This window comes from Bombina bombina, chromosome 1, assembly GCF_027579735.1.
Source record: "Bombina bombina isolate aBomBom1 chromosome 1, aBomBom1.pri, whole genome shotgun sequence".
NCBI classification, from domain to species: domain Eukaryota; kingdom Metazoa; phylum Chordata; class Amphibia; order Anura; family Bombinatoridae; genus Bombina; species Bombina bombina.
This window is the reverse complement of record NC_069499.1, coordinates 1,399,007,954-1,399,023,885: the sequence shown is the minus strand read 5'-3', so window position 1 is coordinate 1,399,023,885 and position 15,932 is coordinate 1,399,007,954. Positions and strand designations below refer to the sequence as shown.

The window sequence follows — 15,932 nt, the reverse complement described above, 5'->3', positions numbered from 1 at the left end:
CAGGTCAGGACAACGGAGCAGCAGATTGAGACCATGCAATGGAGCGACCGATCACATGGGGACTTGCAGATGAGCCTGCAGCAGTCGAATGTGTCATGGGCCATACACGGAGGCCAGAGGCTCAAAGGCGGTTATCTTTGGAACTGAGGGTGGAAATAAAAGTGGAAAAGACCACCATAAGACAAGAGCTGCTGCTTTTAGAACTGGTAAGGCTGCACCCTGCAGTTGTTTCTGCCTGGCGCCCTAACAAAAAAACTGGAGTAGGATGAAGGGGTCTACCCTTTGTAAACCTAGGTTAATTTATGAATTGACTCTTTGCTACTCACTGGATATAACTGTAGGTTTATGCCTCAAACTTTTGATTATGGTTACACTCGCTAGGACTTTTGGTTCAAGAGAATATGACGATCATAGATCCGAAATTCCATCCTGCAAGTGTAATGATTTAACTATTTTAGCTATAATCCATTCACCGATAGTTTGATATCTTTGTTACATACTGTGTTACGGTTAATAATGAGCTTATGCTGGCTCATAGATTCTAATAGCATAATGTTATTATAAATATACTTACAGTTTTTGAATAATAGGGAATACAGATTGTTTTCATATATGTGCTAACTACATAGCTATCATAAGTACAAATGCTGTATCTTAATGTTTACAATTTTTTGTCCCACTAACAGCTCATTGTTCCATTATTAAATTTAGGAATTTTCTTTTAGCTTTTGAGACTGTATAGTATACTGTGGAAACATTACTAAGACACTGGTATATAGAGAGTTAGCATAAGAATTATAAATCCTTATCTGGAATGATTACCTAGAATATCCTAATATTGTTCTCTTTCTGAACAAATCTACTGTTAAGTTAGTTATAGTCCATGCGATTACTGAACCATTTAATTTCCTATGCCATACTATTGTTGGAGCTGTTAATTCTACCCAAACTTTCTGTTAAGATAATTATTAGACATGTGCGATTCGGTTCGGTTCGATTCGGAAATTCAGAAAATTCAGCAAATTCTGCGATTTGGATCAAACCGAATTTCCAAATTAAAATGTTGCTGAATTTTCCGAATCGAACTGAATCGATTCGTAAATTCGGATGGCCATTGGGATTACACTAGTATTATACAGTATGTTAGGTTAACACCTAATATACAGTATAATACTAGTCTAATCCCACCTAACACTTACTGAATTGCCGAATTTCCGAACCGAATCGAACCGAATCCAGCCGAATTTCTTCGAATCCGAATGAATCCGAAACGAATCGATTCGAAATTTTCCGAATTCGAATAGATCCGAACCGAACTTCGAAAAATTCTGAATCGATCCGAACCGAACCAAATTTTTTCGCCATGCACATGTCTAATAATTATTACACATACGTTTGCTGAAGTATCTGGAGTTTAGGTGCAAGAGTATGCATATCCTCCTCATAAGGGAGAATATTCCAAACTTTCACATTGTTGGATGATGTTATGGCATTATTAGTACCATTTGCCCTGAACTGGGTGAATTAAGCCTTCAATTATATTATCTGGGTCATTCCACTTTCTTATTGAATGGAGCTTCATTGAGACTGCTATAGAGCCGTTTGAAGAAGGGTTTGATATTTAGGTTGTGGGACTTTGCTGTTTATTTAGATCGCTGTTTACTACTATTATGCAGCTTACCGATGGCTCCTGTGATAGAGGCTGTGGACGTCATATCTTTACACTTTCCCTGTGGGTTAGTGGGGAGCCCCAGGAGAGACATCATTATGAGTGTCCGGGAAGCGGATGTCGCAGCAGCTATCTTACTACTGTATTGAGCATAGGTTACCGATGCAATTCTTTCAATGATATTGATAAACCTTTGTTGTGTATCTGTCTGGTCTGGGGGTTTGAGGGGGCCCTTGGCAGGGACATTTATATGTTATCATTATACTTAGATGTATCATTATCATTTTATTAATGTCCGAGACCATCGTTACATAACATGTGTTCCTCCTTCTGGTCCAGTGGCCAGGGACCTGAGGGAGACCAGATAAAGGAAGTTTAATCCAAGAACATGTTAACCTAAGAATAATTAACTTAGCTTTTTATTATACAGCGAGAGGTAGTGATGGGGAAGGACTCAAATTCCATTAACACGGGAATCCTATTTTGAAGTGGAATAATGTACTATTTGCAAGATAACCTATTCCCACAAGTTATTTGTGGGCTTCATCCATTCAGTTTAATGATGATGTGCGGCAAGGCCCCATATTGGCTATGAAGGCTGTCCAGTCATATGTAACCCATAATAGTCTAAGGCTCATTATATTATAAAGGAGGGTATGGGAATTGTATTATGCCCAGAACAAGCAACGCTTATCCACCATCCTTACAATGTGTTATACCCAATCATTTCTATGTTTACTTACATTAGATATCTCGTACCAGCTCATCCCCCCCCCGCCCCAATATCTATAGAACCCACACCATGGGTCAAATTAGGTGAACTATTTTCACCACAAACCTTCCCATTCCACAACATTGTTAGTTTTCCCATTGACTTCATATCATCCTTAGTTACTTGTTCCAGGGAAATCTTCTGTTCTTGTCAGGACCCTTGGGGACTTACTTATTGATTTACCTCATTTACTGTTTTTATGTCTGGCTTCAAGGGTCCTACATGGCTTATACATAGTACCTTTTTCAGTATGTGTAATTGTTTTGGACCTGCGTGTCCGAATCTCGTTTGTATTTTTCAGAGCAGGGGTCCTGCATGCCCCCAACTGTTACTTTTATTTTCCAAACTAAATAAAAAATGTTTAAAAAAAAATAAAAAAAAATGCTCAAATGATGATGATGATGATTATTATTATTACTAATAGTATTAATAATAAACAAGTTCTTCTTTCTATGTGCTGAAAATCTGTAAAGGGATTTAACATAATCTTCTAAAAAAAATTATCTCGCACTCAAATTGTACCTTTTTTTTGTTTAAATGGACAAAAAAAATTAAATCCACATTTAAAGCTTAACTGTTAATACATAGAGGGCTAGATTACGAGTGGAGTGCTAAATATCGCTTGTGTTGAATCAATATAAGCGATCCACTGAGTAATACCAGCGCATGCTAATGTTTGCTTCTATTACAAGTAAATTGCAATGTGAACGTGAGCTTGCGTTCGCATTGCTAGGAAGCATTGCGCTCACGAGAGCACACTTCCATAGGCTCCAATGGGAGCCTTGTTCTGATACCGTCAGAGATGGCATCAGAACATTGCGCAGCAAAGGCAGCATCTTTTTAAATATATATCTATTATTATTATTGGTTATTTGTAGAGCACCAACAGATTCTGCAAAGCTATCTATATGACTATATACATATATATGTATGTGTTAATATGTATATATACTAATATTAACACAGAAATATATATGCATATAAGCATATGCATATATATTTACTTGGAACACACAGTTCCCATAGACAGCAATGTAAAGGCACTTTTAAGTGCCGCTTTTTTTTTTCTAACAACCCCACATCCGCCAATTTTAGACCCCAGAATCTGCCTAGTGCAGTTGTTTTTTTTATTTTAAAAAAATGCTACTTTTTTTTTTAAATAAAAAACTATAATGCCCTCTATTTTGAGGGCATTTGGGGCACTTTTAGAAAATTAACCAGAGATTGGATCTCTTGTTAATTTTCTGAGCAGTAATTGCTACCGCGATCTCACAGAAGCAATAACCAGCCACTTGTAATGGCTGGTTAATTATCACACACCTGCAAACGTGCAATTTGGCCATTTTTGGGTGAGCGGTAGTTTAGAACTCTGCTTGTAATGCGCCCCAGAATGGGTTAATAAGAAAAATAAATTATTAAGCACTACAATGGCAGCTAAAGAGTACCCCAGAGCCACAGTGCCACCCTGGGCGCTCATGCCATAGGCTTACTAATTTGGTCATAAAGTATTATACATCCGCTGATGCAAAGTTGGTTAAAATGGGCATATTAATCTTTGCCGATAAAGTGACCAGACCACTTTATATACACAGATTACAAGCAGGTTGGATAGTGGCACTTACAAGTAACAGTTATGCCGTTGCTCTTGGCTTAGAAAAGGTACCTGTCTAGCAATGAACACTGTGTATAATACACCACTATTACAAAAGCAAATAGACACATAAGCATTAAAGTGACTTGAAACCAAAATATGTTTTTTTCATGATTAAGATGGAGCATATTATTTTAAACAGCTTTCCAATTTACTTCTAATATCAAATTTGCTACATTCTATTGGTATCCTTTTTTGAAGAAGCATCAATGCACTACTGGGAGCTAGCTGAACACACTGAATGAGTCAATGACATGAGGCATATATGTGTAGCCACCAATAAGCAGCTACCTCCAAGTAATACATTGCTGATCCTGAGCCTACATAGTTATGCATTTCAACAAATGATACCAAGAGAAAGTAGCACATTTGATTGAAAAAGTAAGTTGGAAAGTTGTTTAAAATTACATTTTCTATCTGAATCATGAAAGTTTATTTTTGTCCCTTTAATATACCATACTATATTTAGGATTCAGGTTCACCTATAGATTCTGAAATTGACATTGGGATAATCCCTGTGTTAGAAAATTCAGCATGTGTCTGTAAAATTTTTACTAAGAGATGCAAACGTTTTCCGTTCTTTTGTTAACCTAAGCTGCTGATTTACTAATATTTAGAGAGCTTGTGAGTCATCTCCATAGGATCAGAAGAATTTGAGATATTTTCATCTGAAGAAACTGTGAATTTTTACTGAATCCAAAAAATGCAGCTGTGTTGTTCAATGTGTATATGTGTGAAAATTTAAAGGGACAGTCTACTCCATAATTTTTATTGTTTAAAAAGATAGATAATACCTGTGTTACCGATTTCTATGAGCATGATGTATGGATACCACCTCCTCAGCTATGTCAGAAGTTTCAGATACCTCCTAGAACTCAATTCGACGCCTATCGCATTAGGTCCCTCCTAAGAGCCTGGGGTTACCCCAAACACAATCTTAGAGATTTCACGCAATGGGAACAAAAGTGGCCTCAAGCCCCTATAGTCAAAATTGCCCTGTCATACCATTATAGCCTCTTCCTCGAACCTCACTGTCATCATAAAATAACCCAATTTATTTCCTGGGAGCAGGACCTGAATTTCACAGCCAATGCCGACACTTGGTACAGAGAGATAGTGGTCACTGAAAGACTCCTACATTGCGCCATCCTTTGGGAACTTCACTATAAAATCCTGGTTAGAGGGAATCTAGTCCCCAACACCTTACATAGGATCCACGGTACCCATTCCCCCATGTGTTGAAGGGAGTGTGGACACGTAGGCACTACTTCTCATGTATGGTGGTTTTGCCCCAAAATCCAGCCATTATGGTCAAAACGTTTTGCAATCTTTAATCAGATACAAATTACAATACCCCACACCCCGAAAGTTTGTCTCCTCCACATGAGCTTACCTAAATTAACCCCATACTAAAAGGCTCTTACAATCTATCTGCTTATGACCACCAAGTTGGCAATATCCAGGTTGTGGAAAAGTAGAGACCCCCCCCCAGCTTTTTGTTACATTATCTCCACAATACAGCACATTAGACAAATGGAGTTGTACCCACACAAGGTTATTGATAGATTGGATATCTATTTTGAAACTTGGAGACCTTGGAATGAAGTATATCCAGACTGATAGGCCCTGATCCCACTACTACCTTACAACAAACTTTCCCTTCCCCCGTCTCCTCCCTTCCCTTGTTTTTCCCTCTCCTTCCTCCCTCATCATTTCCATAACCATTTACCATATACCACCACTGAGTTTTCCATCCGTATACACCTACACCTTTATACTCCCCCGTCAACAAAATACCTCATTATATACATAGAAAATGAGGCCTAACATATCACGTCCACGATTAGGACATTGGAATTTGTTATAACACTGCTGTTATTAGGTTTTCTGTAACCATACTCTTATTTAATTTCCTCAATAAAAAATCTTATTTAAAAAACAGAAGATAGATAATCCCTTTATTACCCATTCCCCAGTTTTGCATAACCAACACTGTTATATTAATATAATTTACCTCTGTAATTACCTTGTATCTAAGCCTCTGCAGACTGCCCCCCTTATTTCAGTTCTTTCGACAGACTTGCATTTTAGCCAATCATTGCACTCTCATACGTAACTCCACAGGCACGAGAACAATGTAATCTATGTGGCAGACATGAACTAACGCCCTCTAGCTGTGAAAAACTGTCAAATGCATTGAGATAAGAGGCGGCCTTCAAGGGCTAAGAAATAAGAAATATAAATACTGCCTTCAGCTACATTGATTTTGTTAGAGAGGAATATAGCTAAACTATTTCTGAGTTTACTTTATCTGGTATTTGTGCCTCTATTTAAAAGAATATATAAACGTCCTCTTGTTTTTGTGTAAAAATAATACCTTTCCCACACTCCTTAGCAAGGCCAAAAAAACTAAATTTATAACTTGCAAGTGCTGCAAGCAACCAGATGGTTTAGGCATTTTGCAGCAGTTTGAAATTCTAAATTACAGGTTTTGCTTTTTGGCATATCTAGCGAGATAAAGCAGAATTTTACACAAAATAAGAGGTGTTTAATGTCTCTTATACTTTTTATTCTGACTCAGTAATCCCTCCTTTGCTGCTGTCATTTGATATCTGGTTCACAATTTATTATACTGTACAACACATTTTCACCATGTTATCTTTAAAAAAAAAAAAACATTGAGATTTGAAAGTATGCGAGGCTGATTTATTGGTACAAGAACTTGCAATCTAAGTCAAGTGTTCTCCTGAAAGTAACTAAAATATGTCTCTGGTACTATGTGTGCACTGCTGAATTTACTGGGACTGTGTCCCTACATACACTTTCACTGAACCATAAGTGGACAAATAGCATCATGTTGAAACCTTATACATTGAAGCGTCTATTTTTGACACTCTTGGAAGGCACTGCCAGTTCAGTATGTTGAGTACTTTGGACTTGTCTGTATCTCTCCCTAAGCTTTAACTCAGAAACCATCTGGAGTAGTGTTGTGTGGGTATGCAATCCACTGAATGTGCAGTTTACTATGTAACTTAAGGAGCAAATGGTCTGGGGAAGGGAGGGGGGTGGTATGCCAACCAGCTTATCCCATTCCTAAATCATACACCAGCCCTTTCTTGGCCTGGACTGACTGCGTCCCATTGGCTGGGCTTCTCTGCTGTAAAGAGGAAGACTGCTTTTCCAGGAGTCAGCGGAGAAGCTTTATCCAACACCTCACAGCAGGCCTTATAAAGGTACAATGATAGAACCACTTGATAAGCAGTATCAATGCTTTTAATGTCCTTTGCACTAATTTAGATACCACTTTATAATTAAACAGATGTACATTTCATCCAGAGCACCCCTTAGAGAATATGCCTTTTTAAATATCTTAAAATATTTCCATGTGGACAGGATGTGTTCCCTTTCTTGTCTGAAAGTTTATAACTAATTATCCAGTCATTTTTATCTGGACATCAACTTGTACAATTTGCAAAATGTTTGTCTTTGAAAAACTGTTTAACCATAACTATTTGCACATCAGACAGTTACATGAGACCATCGTATTTAATTATCTCACAAAAACTCTCCCACTTATCTTAACAAAACACTTTACTAGATTCACTAAGATGAAAGAGAAAATTGAGAGACTGATTCAGTCTTTATAAATTAGGAGATTGTAATTTTTGTATAAATATATATAGATTTGCTAAAAAAAAAAAGGCTAATTGTAAATCTGTTCATATAGAAGAAGCAGGACAAGTAAAGTTAAAATTAAAATGTGTTATGGGTCAGTTCAGACACAGTAGAGGAAGGTATTTCAGAGAAGAAAAATTGCTAGAACAAGAGGTCAGAACATTACAAAAAGTGGTGGATTTGCAGAATAGCTTTCCAGCTGAGATGGAAACGTCTAAATAGTGGGAGATCTTATATGTTTGGCCCCTGAAAGAGGATTGCTGATTAAAAGAAAGGTACCAAATGAATAAAAACATGTAACTCTAAATAAAGTTCAGTGAAATCTTAGTGAGCCAGGGGGAAGAAAATGATACATGTATGATTTGTTTTTATATTAAATTACAGATTTAAAATAGTTTACATCTTTAACAAAACTTTAGTTGTTTTGATAATCAGGTTTATGGAGAATTGTTTTTTAATGTCTGACCATATAGGGGGTTCACAGATTGTAGTTATTAGCAACGTGCCTCAGTTTATGCTCTTTGCTATGGAAGTTTGCAGCGCTATACAAATAAATAATAACAATTACAATAATAATAACAAACAAAATATTTGGACAATTATAACAATATTTAGCAGGAGGGAACTCATGTAATTTACAAATAAGAGTCTCATGAGTATTAGAAAAGTCCCTGCTTTGTATATTGTTACTATTTTTTAGATATAACGTTATTTGAATGTCCCTAGTAGTTATCTAATACTGTATCTGATACAGACTAGGTATCCCCAACCTTTTATGTTGAAACATCCTCAGTATTCTTATGAAATTCATATGACATCTCTAATCTATTTTACATTTCTGAGACCGCTGTAAATCTGTTACTTTAAATTATAGGGACATGAAAGAAGTGTTTTCTTTAGTGATTCAGAGCATACTATTTTAATCAACTTCACAATTTTACTCCAATTAAATTTGCTTAATTCTGTTAGGACCTAACTACACATTTTTAGAGCCAATGACAAGAGGCATATATGTGCAGCAAGTAGCGCACAATAGTGTTTTTCAACAAAGGATACCAAAAGAAAAAAGCTAATTAGATAATAGAAGTAAATTAGAAAGTTGTTTATAATTGCATGCCCTACCTGAATCATGAAAGTTTAATTTTGACTTAAAGGGACACTGAACCAAAAAAAAATATTTTGTGATTCAGATAGAGCATGAAATTTTAAGCAACTTTCTAATTTACTCCTATTATCACATTTTCTTCATTCTCTTGGTATCTTTATTTGAAATGCAAGAATGAAAGTTTAGATGCCAGCCCATTTTTGGTGAACAACCTGGGTTGTCCTTGCTGATTGGTGGATAAATTCATCCATCAATAAAAAAGTGCTGTCCAGAGTCCTGAACAAAAAAAAAAAGGTTAGATGCCTTCTTTTTCAAATAAAGATAGCAAGAGAACGAAGAAAAATTGATAATAGGAGCAAATTAGAAAGTTAATTAAAATTGCATGCTCTATCTGAATCATGAAAGAAAAAAATTGGGTTCAGTGTCCCTTTAAGCGCCCCTTTAAGAAGCCTACAGTATATAACAAAAGTTGAAAAATGTTTGTAAAAGTTAGGAAGCAGCAAGAATATTGAGGAGCCATTATTTGGAGCCACACAAGGGTGTATGTTTACATCAGTGGTCATCAGAAGGACAATGTTGCTCCCTTGCATGATTTGTCAAGCCTTGATATGTTTAAAGTATTTTACAATGTATCACTAAACCTCATGCTAAAATAAATGATATTACATTACTCTGTGTGGCACCTGCAACGTGAGATCTAGCAGCTAAGCTACATTAACATAAATGTATATATTTAGATTAAAAGGACACAGACTCTAGCTCTAAAACTTATTAAAGGGACATGAAACCCAAAATTGTTATTTTATGATCCAAATAGAGCATGCAATTTTAAACAGCTTTCAAATTTACTTTCATTATCTAATTTGCTTCATTCTCTTGGTATACTTTGTTAAAAAGATACAGTACCTTGGTATACTTTGTTAAAGAAATACCTAGATAGGCTAAGGAGAAGCAATGCACTACTGGGATCTAGCTGCTGATTGGTGGTTGCACATATATGCCTTTTGCCATTGGCTCACCAGATGTGCTCAGCTAGCCCCCAGTACTGCATTGCTGTTCCCCCCAACAAAGGATATCAAGAGAATGATACAAATTTGATAATAGAAGTGAACTGGAAAGTTGTTTAAAGGGAAACAAACCCAAATGTTTTCTTTCATGCTTCAGACAGAACATACAATTTAAACAACTATCCAATTTACTTCTATTACCTAACTTAACCCCTTAGTGACCAGAGCACTTTTCCATTTTCTGTCCGTTTGGGACCAAGGCTATTTTTACATTTTTGCGGTGTTTGTGTTTAGCTGTAATTTTCTTCTTACTCATTTACTGTACCCACACATATTATATACCGTTTTTCTCGCCATTAAATGGACTTTCTAAAGATACCATTATTTTCATCATATCTTATAATTTACTATAAAAAAAATGATAAAATATGAGGAAAAATGGAAAAAAACACACTTTTTCTAACTTTGACCCCCAAAATCTGTTACATATCTAAAACCACCAAAAAACACCCATGCTAAATAGTTTCTAAATTTTGTCCTGAGTTTAGAAATACCCAATGTTTACATGTTCTTTGCTTTTTTTGCAAGTTATAGGGCCATAAATATAAGTAGCACTTTGCTATTTCCAAACCATTTTTTTCCAAAATTAGCGCTAGTTACATTAGAACACTGATATCTTTCAGGAATCCCTGAATATCCCTTGACATGTATATATTTTTTTTTTGTAGACATCCCAAAGTATTGATCTAGGCCAATTTTGGTATATTTCATACCACCATTTCACCGCCAAATGCGATCAAATACAAAAAATTGTTCACTTTTTCACAAATTTTTTCACAAACTTTAGGTTTCTCACTGAAATCATTTACAAACAGCTTGTGCAATTATGGCATAAATGGTTGTAAATTCTTCTCTGGGATCCCCTTTGTTCAGAAATAGCACACATATATGGCTTTGGCGTTGCTTTTTGGTAATTAGAAGGCCGCTAAATGCCACTGCGCACCACAAGTGTATCATGCCCAGCAGTTAAGGGGTTAATTAGGGAGCTTTTAGGGAGCTTGTAGGGTTAATTTTAGCTTTAGTGTAGTGTAGTAGACAACCCCAAGTATTGATCTAGGCACATTTTGGTATATTTCATGCCACCATTTCACCGCCAAATGCGATCAAATTAAAAAAAACGTAAAATTTTTCACAATTTTAGGTTTCTCACTGAAATCATTTACAAACAGCTTGTGCAATTATGGCACAAATGGTTGTAAATGCTTGTCTGGGATCCCCTTTGTTCAGAAATAGCAGACATATATGACTTTGGCGTTGCTTTCTGGTAATTAGAAGGCCACTAAATCCTGTTGCGCCTCACACGTGTATTATGGCTAGCAGTGAAAGGGTTAATTAGGGAGTTTGTAGTGAGCTTGCAGGGTTAATTTTAGCTTTAGTGTAGAGATCAGCCTCCCATCTGACACATCCCACCCCCTGATCCCTCCCAAACAGCTCCCTTCCCTCCCCCACCCCACAATTGTCCCCGCCATCTTAAGTACTGGCAGAAAGTCTGCCAGTATTAAAATAAAAGGGTTTTTAAAAAAAATGAATTTTTTTTTAGCATATTTACATATGCTACTGTGTAGGATCCCCCCCTTAGCCCCCAACCTCCCTGATCCCCCCCAAAACCGCTCTCTAACCCTCCCCTCTGCCTTATTGGGGGCCATCTTGGGTACTGGCAGCTGTCTGCCAGTACCCAGTTTACAATAAAAAATGCTTTTTTTTTGTTTTTTTTGTTTTTTTTCTGTAGTGTAGCTTCCCCCCCCCCCCACCCCCCACAGACTAACCCCCACCACCTTGCTTATTGTTTAAAATTTTATTTTTGATATATTTTTTATTTCCCATTTTCTGTAGTGTAGCGGTTCCCACCCGCTCCCTCCCCGTGCACGCGCCCGCCCCCACCCTCCCGTGCACGCGCGCGCGCCCGTGCGCGCCCCCAGCCACCCCGCCCACGATCCCGCCCCCCTTCACATCCACATGGCCATCGATGGCCGCCACCCGCCTCCCGGTCCGGCTCCCACCCACCAACGCAGGTAGCCACCGATCTCCGGTGCAGAGAGGGCCACAGAGTGGCTCTCTCTGCACCGGATGACTTAAAAACGTTATTGCAGGATGCCTCCATATCGAGGCATCACTGAAATAACCGGAAAGCAGCTGGAAGCGAGCAGGATCGCTTCCAGCTGCTTTCCACACTGAGGACGTGCAGGGTACGTTCTCAGGCATTAACTGCCTTTTTTCTGAGGACGTACCCTGCACGTCCTCAGTCGTTAAGGGGTTAATTCTCTTAGTATCCGTAGTTGAAGAAGCAGTAATGCACTACAGGGAGCAAGTTAATGCACTGGGTGAACTAATAGCATGAGGAATATATATGCAGCCACCAATCAGCATTTTTGAGTCTATCTAGGTATCCAATTCAACAAAGATTATCAAAAGAACAAAACAAATTGGATAATAGAAGTAAATTGGAAAGTTATTTAAAATCACATGTTCCATCTAAATCAAGAAATGAAAATGTGTTTATGTCCTTTTAACATTGTATGCTCTATCTGAACAATGAAACATTTCTAGTTCCATGTCCCTTTAAACAGATAAAAGTGAAAGCTTTACTGTAAATGTCACTAATAAAATATTTACATTATTTTACACTACTAAATCAGTAATATTGTGTATTGTACATTTTGTATGACACTATTTAGTTTTAATGAAATATTACACTTTAAAAACATTCCTGTACATTTAGGGGTTGGGTTACAATGTGATTCACGTTAGCCCGTTTTGATGTCAAACAAAACTGCATGATGTGGTACAATCCTTTCTGATATGCAATAAGGTAAATATAGCCCTAACCCTATTCATTTAAAATAAAATGAAACTGCCACAAGCAGGACTTCAGCTTTGTGATATTTCAGTCCCTCAGTATAATTGCTCTTGACATTAGCTGCAGGATTCTTGAGTTATTTCAACAGCAGAGTGTAAAGGGTTACAAAACCCCATTTGTTTTCTTTCATGATTCAGATAAAATATGTAATTTTAAAATAACTTTCTAATTTACTTCTGTTTTCAAATTTACTTTGTACTCTTGGTATTGTTTGTTGAAGGAGCAGTAATGCACTACTGGGAGTTAGCTTAACATATTAGGTGAGCCAATGAAAAGAAGAGTATGTGTGAAGCCACCAATTAGCAGTTAGTTCCCAGTAATGCATTGCTACTAATGAGACTACCTAGGTATTCTTTTCAACATTGGATACCAAAAGAACAAAGCAAAATAGATAATAGAAGTAAATTGGAAAGTTGTTGAAAATCACATGTTCTATCTGAATCATGGTAGAAAAAAAAATTGGAAGTTAGGTCCCTTAAAAAAAAACAAAAAAAAAACATACACAGTGGGAAGCTTGCCACAGCTGCCTCCACCACAGACATGGGTGCTCACTTCAATAAGGACTGGTGTGCAGATAATAATTTAGCAGTTGTAAAACAAAAAACCTGAGCAAATACTGTTCTATGATCTCAGATTTTAAATAATGCAGTATAGACATGATAGTGATCATCAGTGAAAGTAGGGTTGGTACCTCAGCCACGTATGAGTTACACATGCTGCAGGGTTTGCAAGGAGGAATATTAATAGCGCTGTCCATAAACACAATAAATATTCCTTCCTGCTCACTCTGAAGCATGTATAACTCATAAGTGTCCAGGAAAACATGGCTGGGGTGGCAACGTGTATTGTATAAAAAACAATTCAGCCATTTTGAGGTGTGTTTAACTGTAACATCCATTACAGGATTTGAAAATATCCCTGCACAACCACAAATGATTCATTCATGCTATCAGTGGCATTTATCTACAATCAGTGACTTTCAAATCTAACTCTACAATACATTTGCCATACACTACTGGCCAATCCTAGGATTTCTGTAGATTAAGGAATAGCCTGAGACTATTTCAGAATAATTAGAGACATGGTACTTTACAAGCCAAATGCCTGAAATGGAAGCAACATGATGCGCCTTTATTTTGTCATTAATTTAGCAGGTGACAATAATGGGTTTAATTTATTTGCAAAAGCCAGAGCACCAGTGGTTCAATATGATTTGATACTATGCAACTGGTACAGAAAATACAGAGTTGGGGCTGTGGAAACCCATTTTGATTTCTGTCTAACAAAGGCAGAAATTATTTGAACTCTTTCAGTTTTTTTTTTTTTTTTTAACCAAACTTTTATATTTGTGGCATTATATGTGTGTGATATTAGTGATATTTTGCCTCAGCCTTATATACTAATTTTCTAAAACCTTTTGGCAATGAATGAAAAAGTAATACTCTAAATAAATTTAAAATATGGCTGTTTGTACACATGTAATGATCAGTCAGAAGAGACCTGATGTAATAGGTTAATTCCTAAAAGCCCAAGATAGACACAAGAAATTCTAAGTATAAAAATGCAAGGTCTAAGGTTTTACAGCAGGTGAGAAAATAGCAAAGTGTATAAATAGAGTAGACATATAATATTTCTACATAGATGTGAGATCTATATATTGCTACATGTTTTTACCCAGTCATCATAGTTTATATATATATATATATATATATATATATATATATATATATATATATATATATATATATATATATATATTTTTTTTTTTTTTTTTGTTTGCAGAAAACAGTTGACTTGTCTAAATGAATCACTTTCATATTGTGGTTACTAACATTTCCCATAAAGTATCCCTCTATTATACTGATGTTTAGATAATTAAGCCATATATTCAGGCAACAAATCAGTATGCTTAAACACCTACATAGTACATGGTATAGTATTCCCAACCATTACACAAATTATGTTCCTAAACAGCTGTATTTACTGAAAAAGAAAATTGATAAAATGTTTCACAACTATCACAAAGATAATGTAATAACACTTACTTTTAACCTATAATTTTAAGAATTATTAATAAATACCTACCACATACTATATGCAATATATAATTATAAAGGTAATATAAATGCAATTCATGCAATGTGTATATACATATGTGTGCATGTATAGGGTATATTGATATGTGCTAAACACATACAAGGAAAGAATCTTCCCTGGACTAATTTGATTGTGTTGACCATACAGAGTAATTGCAATCTAATGATTCTTACTAAAAACAAATATTTTGCAAGTTGTGATACCTTAATGGTCACAAGGACTGGTAAGGTCTGGAAAACTCTAGGCATCAATATTTCCTAAGAATAAGTCCACTAAAAGGTTACACAACTTGCAACTTATTTACTCCTTTTAAGCAAAATTTGAATAATGCTGAATCTTAGTCCACTGCATGTTGATGCCCCATATTAGGAATAGGAAGTTGAAAGTATTTGTTAGTGTACATCCACCCGAACCTCCTTATACCTCCAAAATGAGCTCCTCCATCTCAAACTGTCTTTGGGATGCTTTGTCATCCTCGATGGGTTCATGATAGAGCAAGGCCAAAACCTCGTACTTCTTGAGAGCCGCCTTATAGTTCTTCAGGTTGATGTGAATTACTCTGTCCTCTCCATCATACTCTGGGAAATCAAGCCCGTCCTCTGCCCTGGCACCCAGGTTTGCCAAGGTGAGGCACAGAGCTGCAAGAACCAGCCACGGCCCCTTCATCCTCTCGCTTGTTCCAAGTCAACCAGTCACGAGTTGAAGTCCCCTATGAGGTCCAATTTAAAGCACAGTCAATGGGGGGCTGGGAGGAAATGTCTTCTCTGCCCTAGTAGACAGAGGAAGTGTGTTAGGTTGAAAATAAGGTCCCTTTGATATCTTGCTGGAGGCAGCTCCTCTTTAACTGGGGATAGGAGCTGGTTGAGATGGAGGCGAGAGTCTGGGGAATAGTGGTGGTCACCTTCCTAGTGTGAAGGAACTGGAAAGCAAAGAGAAAATATGACACCAGGGCCATAAAAGAGTGTGTGGGGGCTGGATAGGAGGAGGTCAACAAAGTAGGAGGGCTGCCTTATTCCTCAGGCTTAGCATGCTGGAATTC

The 15,932-nt window shown here is 36.8% G+C and overlaps 1 protein-coding gene and 1 long non-coding RNA gene across 2 annotated transcripts in view; one reads left to right on the top strand and one right to left on the bottom strand.

The window, feature by feature from the left end:
• CASQ1 (calsequestrin 1) overlaps positions 1-15,864 on the bottom strand; it is a 138,375-nt gene extending 122,511 nt beyond the window's left edge. Inside the window, exon 1 of the mRNA XM_053705056.1 lies at positions 15,317-15,864. Coding sequence (XP_053561031.1) covers positions 15,317-15,559 — 243 coding nt within the window. The 5' untranslated portion in view covers positions 15,560-15,864. The remainder of the gene's footprint in view (positions 1-15,316) is intronic.
• Positions 7,199-15,932, top strand: part of LOC128652121 (uncharacterized) — a 48,629-nt gene continuing 39,895 nt past the window's right edge. Inside the window, exon 1 of the long non-coding RNA XR_008401274.1 lies at positions 7,199-7,325. This is a non-coding gene — a long non-coding RNA (uncharacterized LOC128652121). The remainder of the gene's footprint in view (positions 7,326-15,932) is intronic.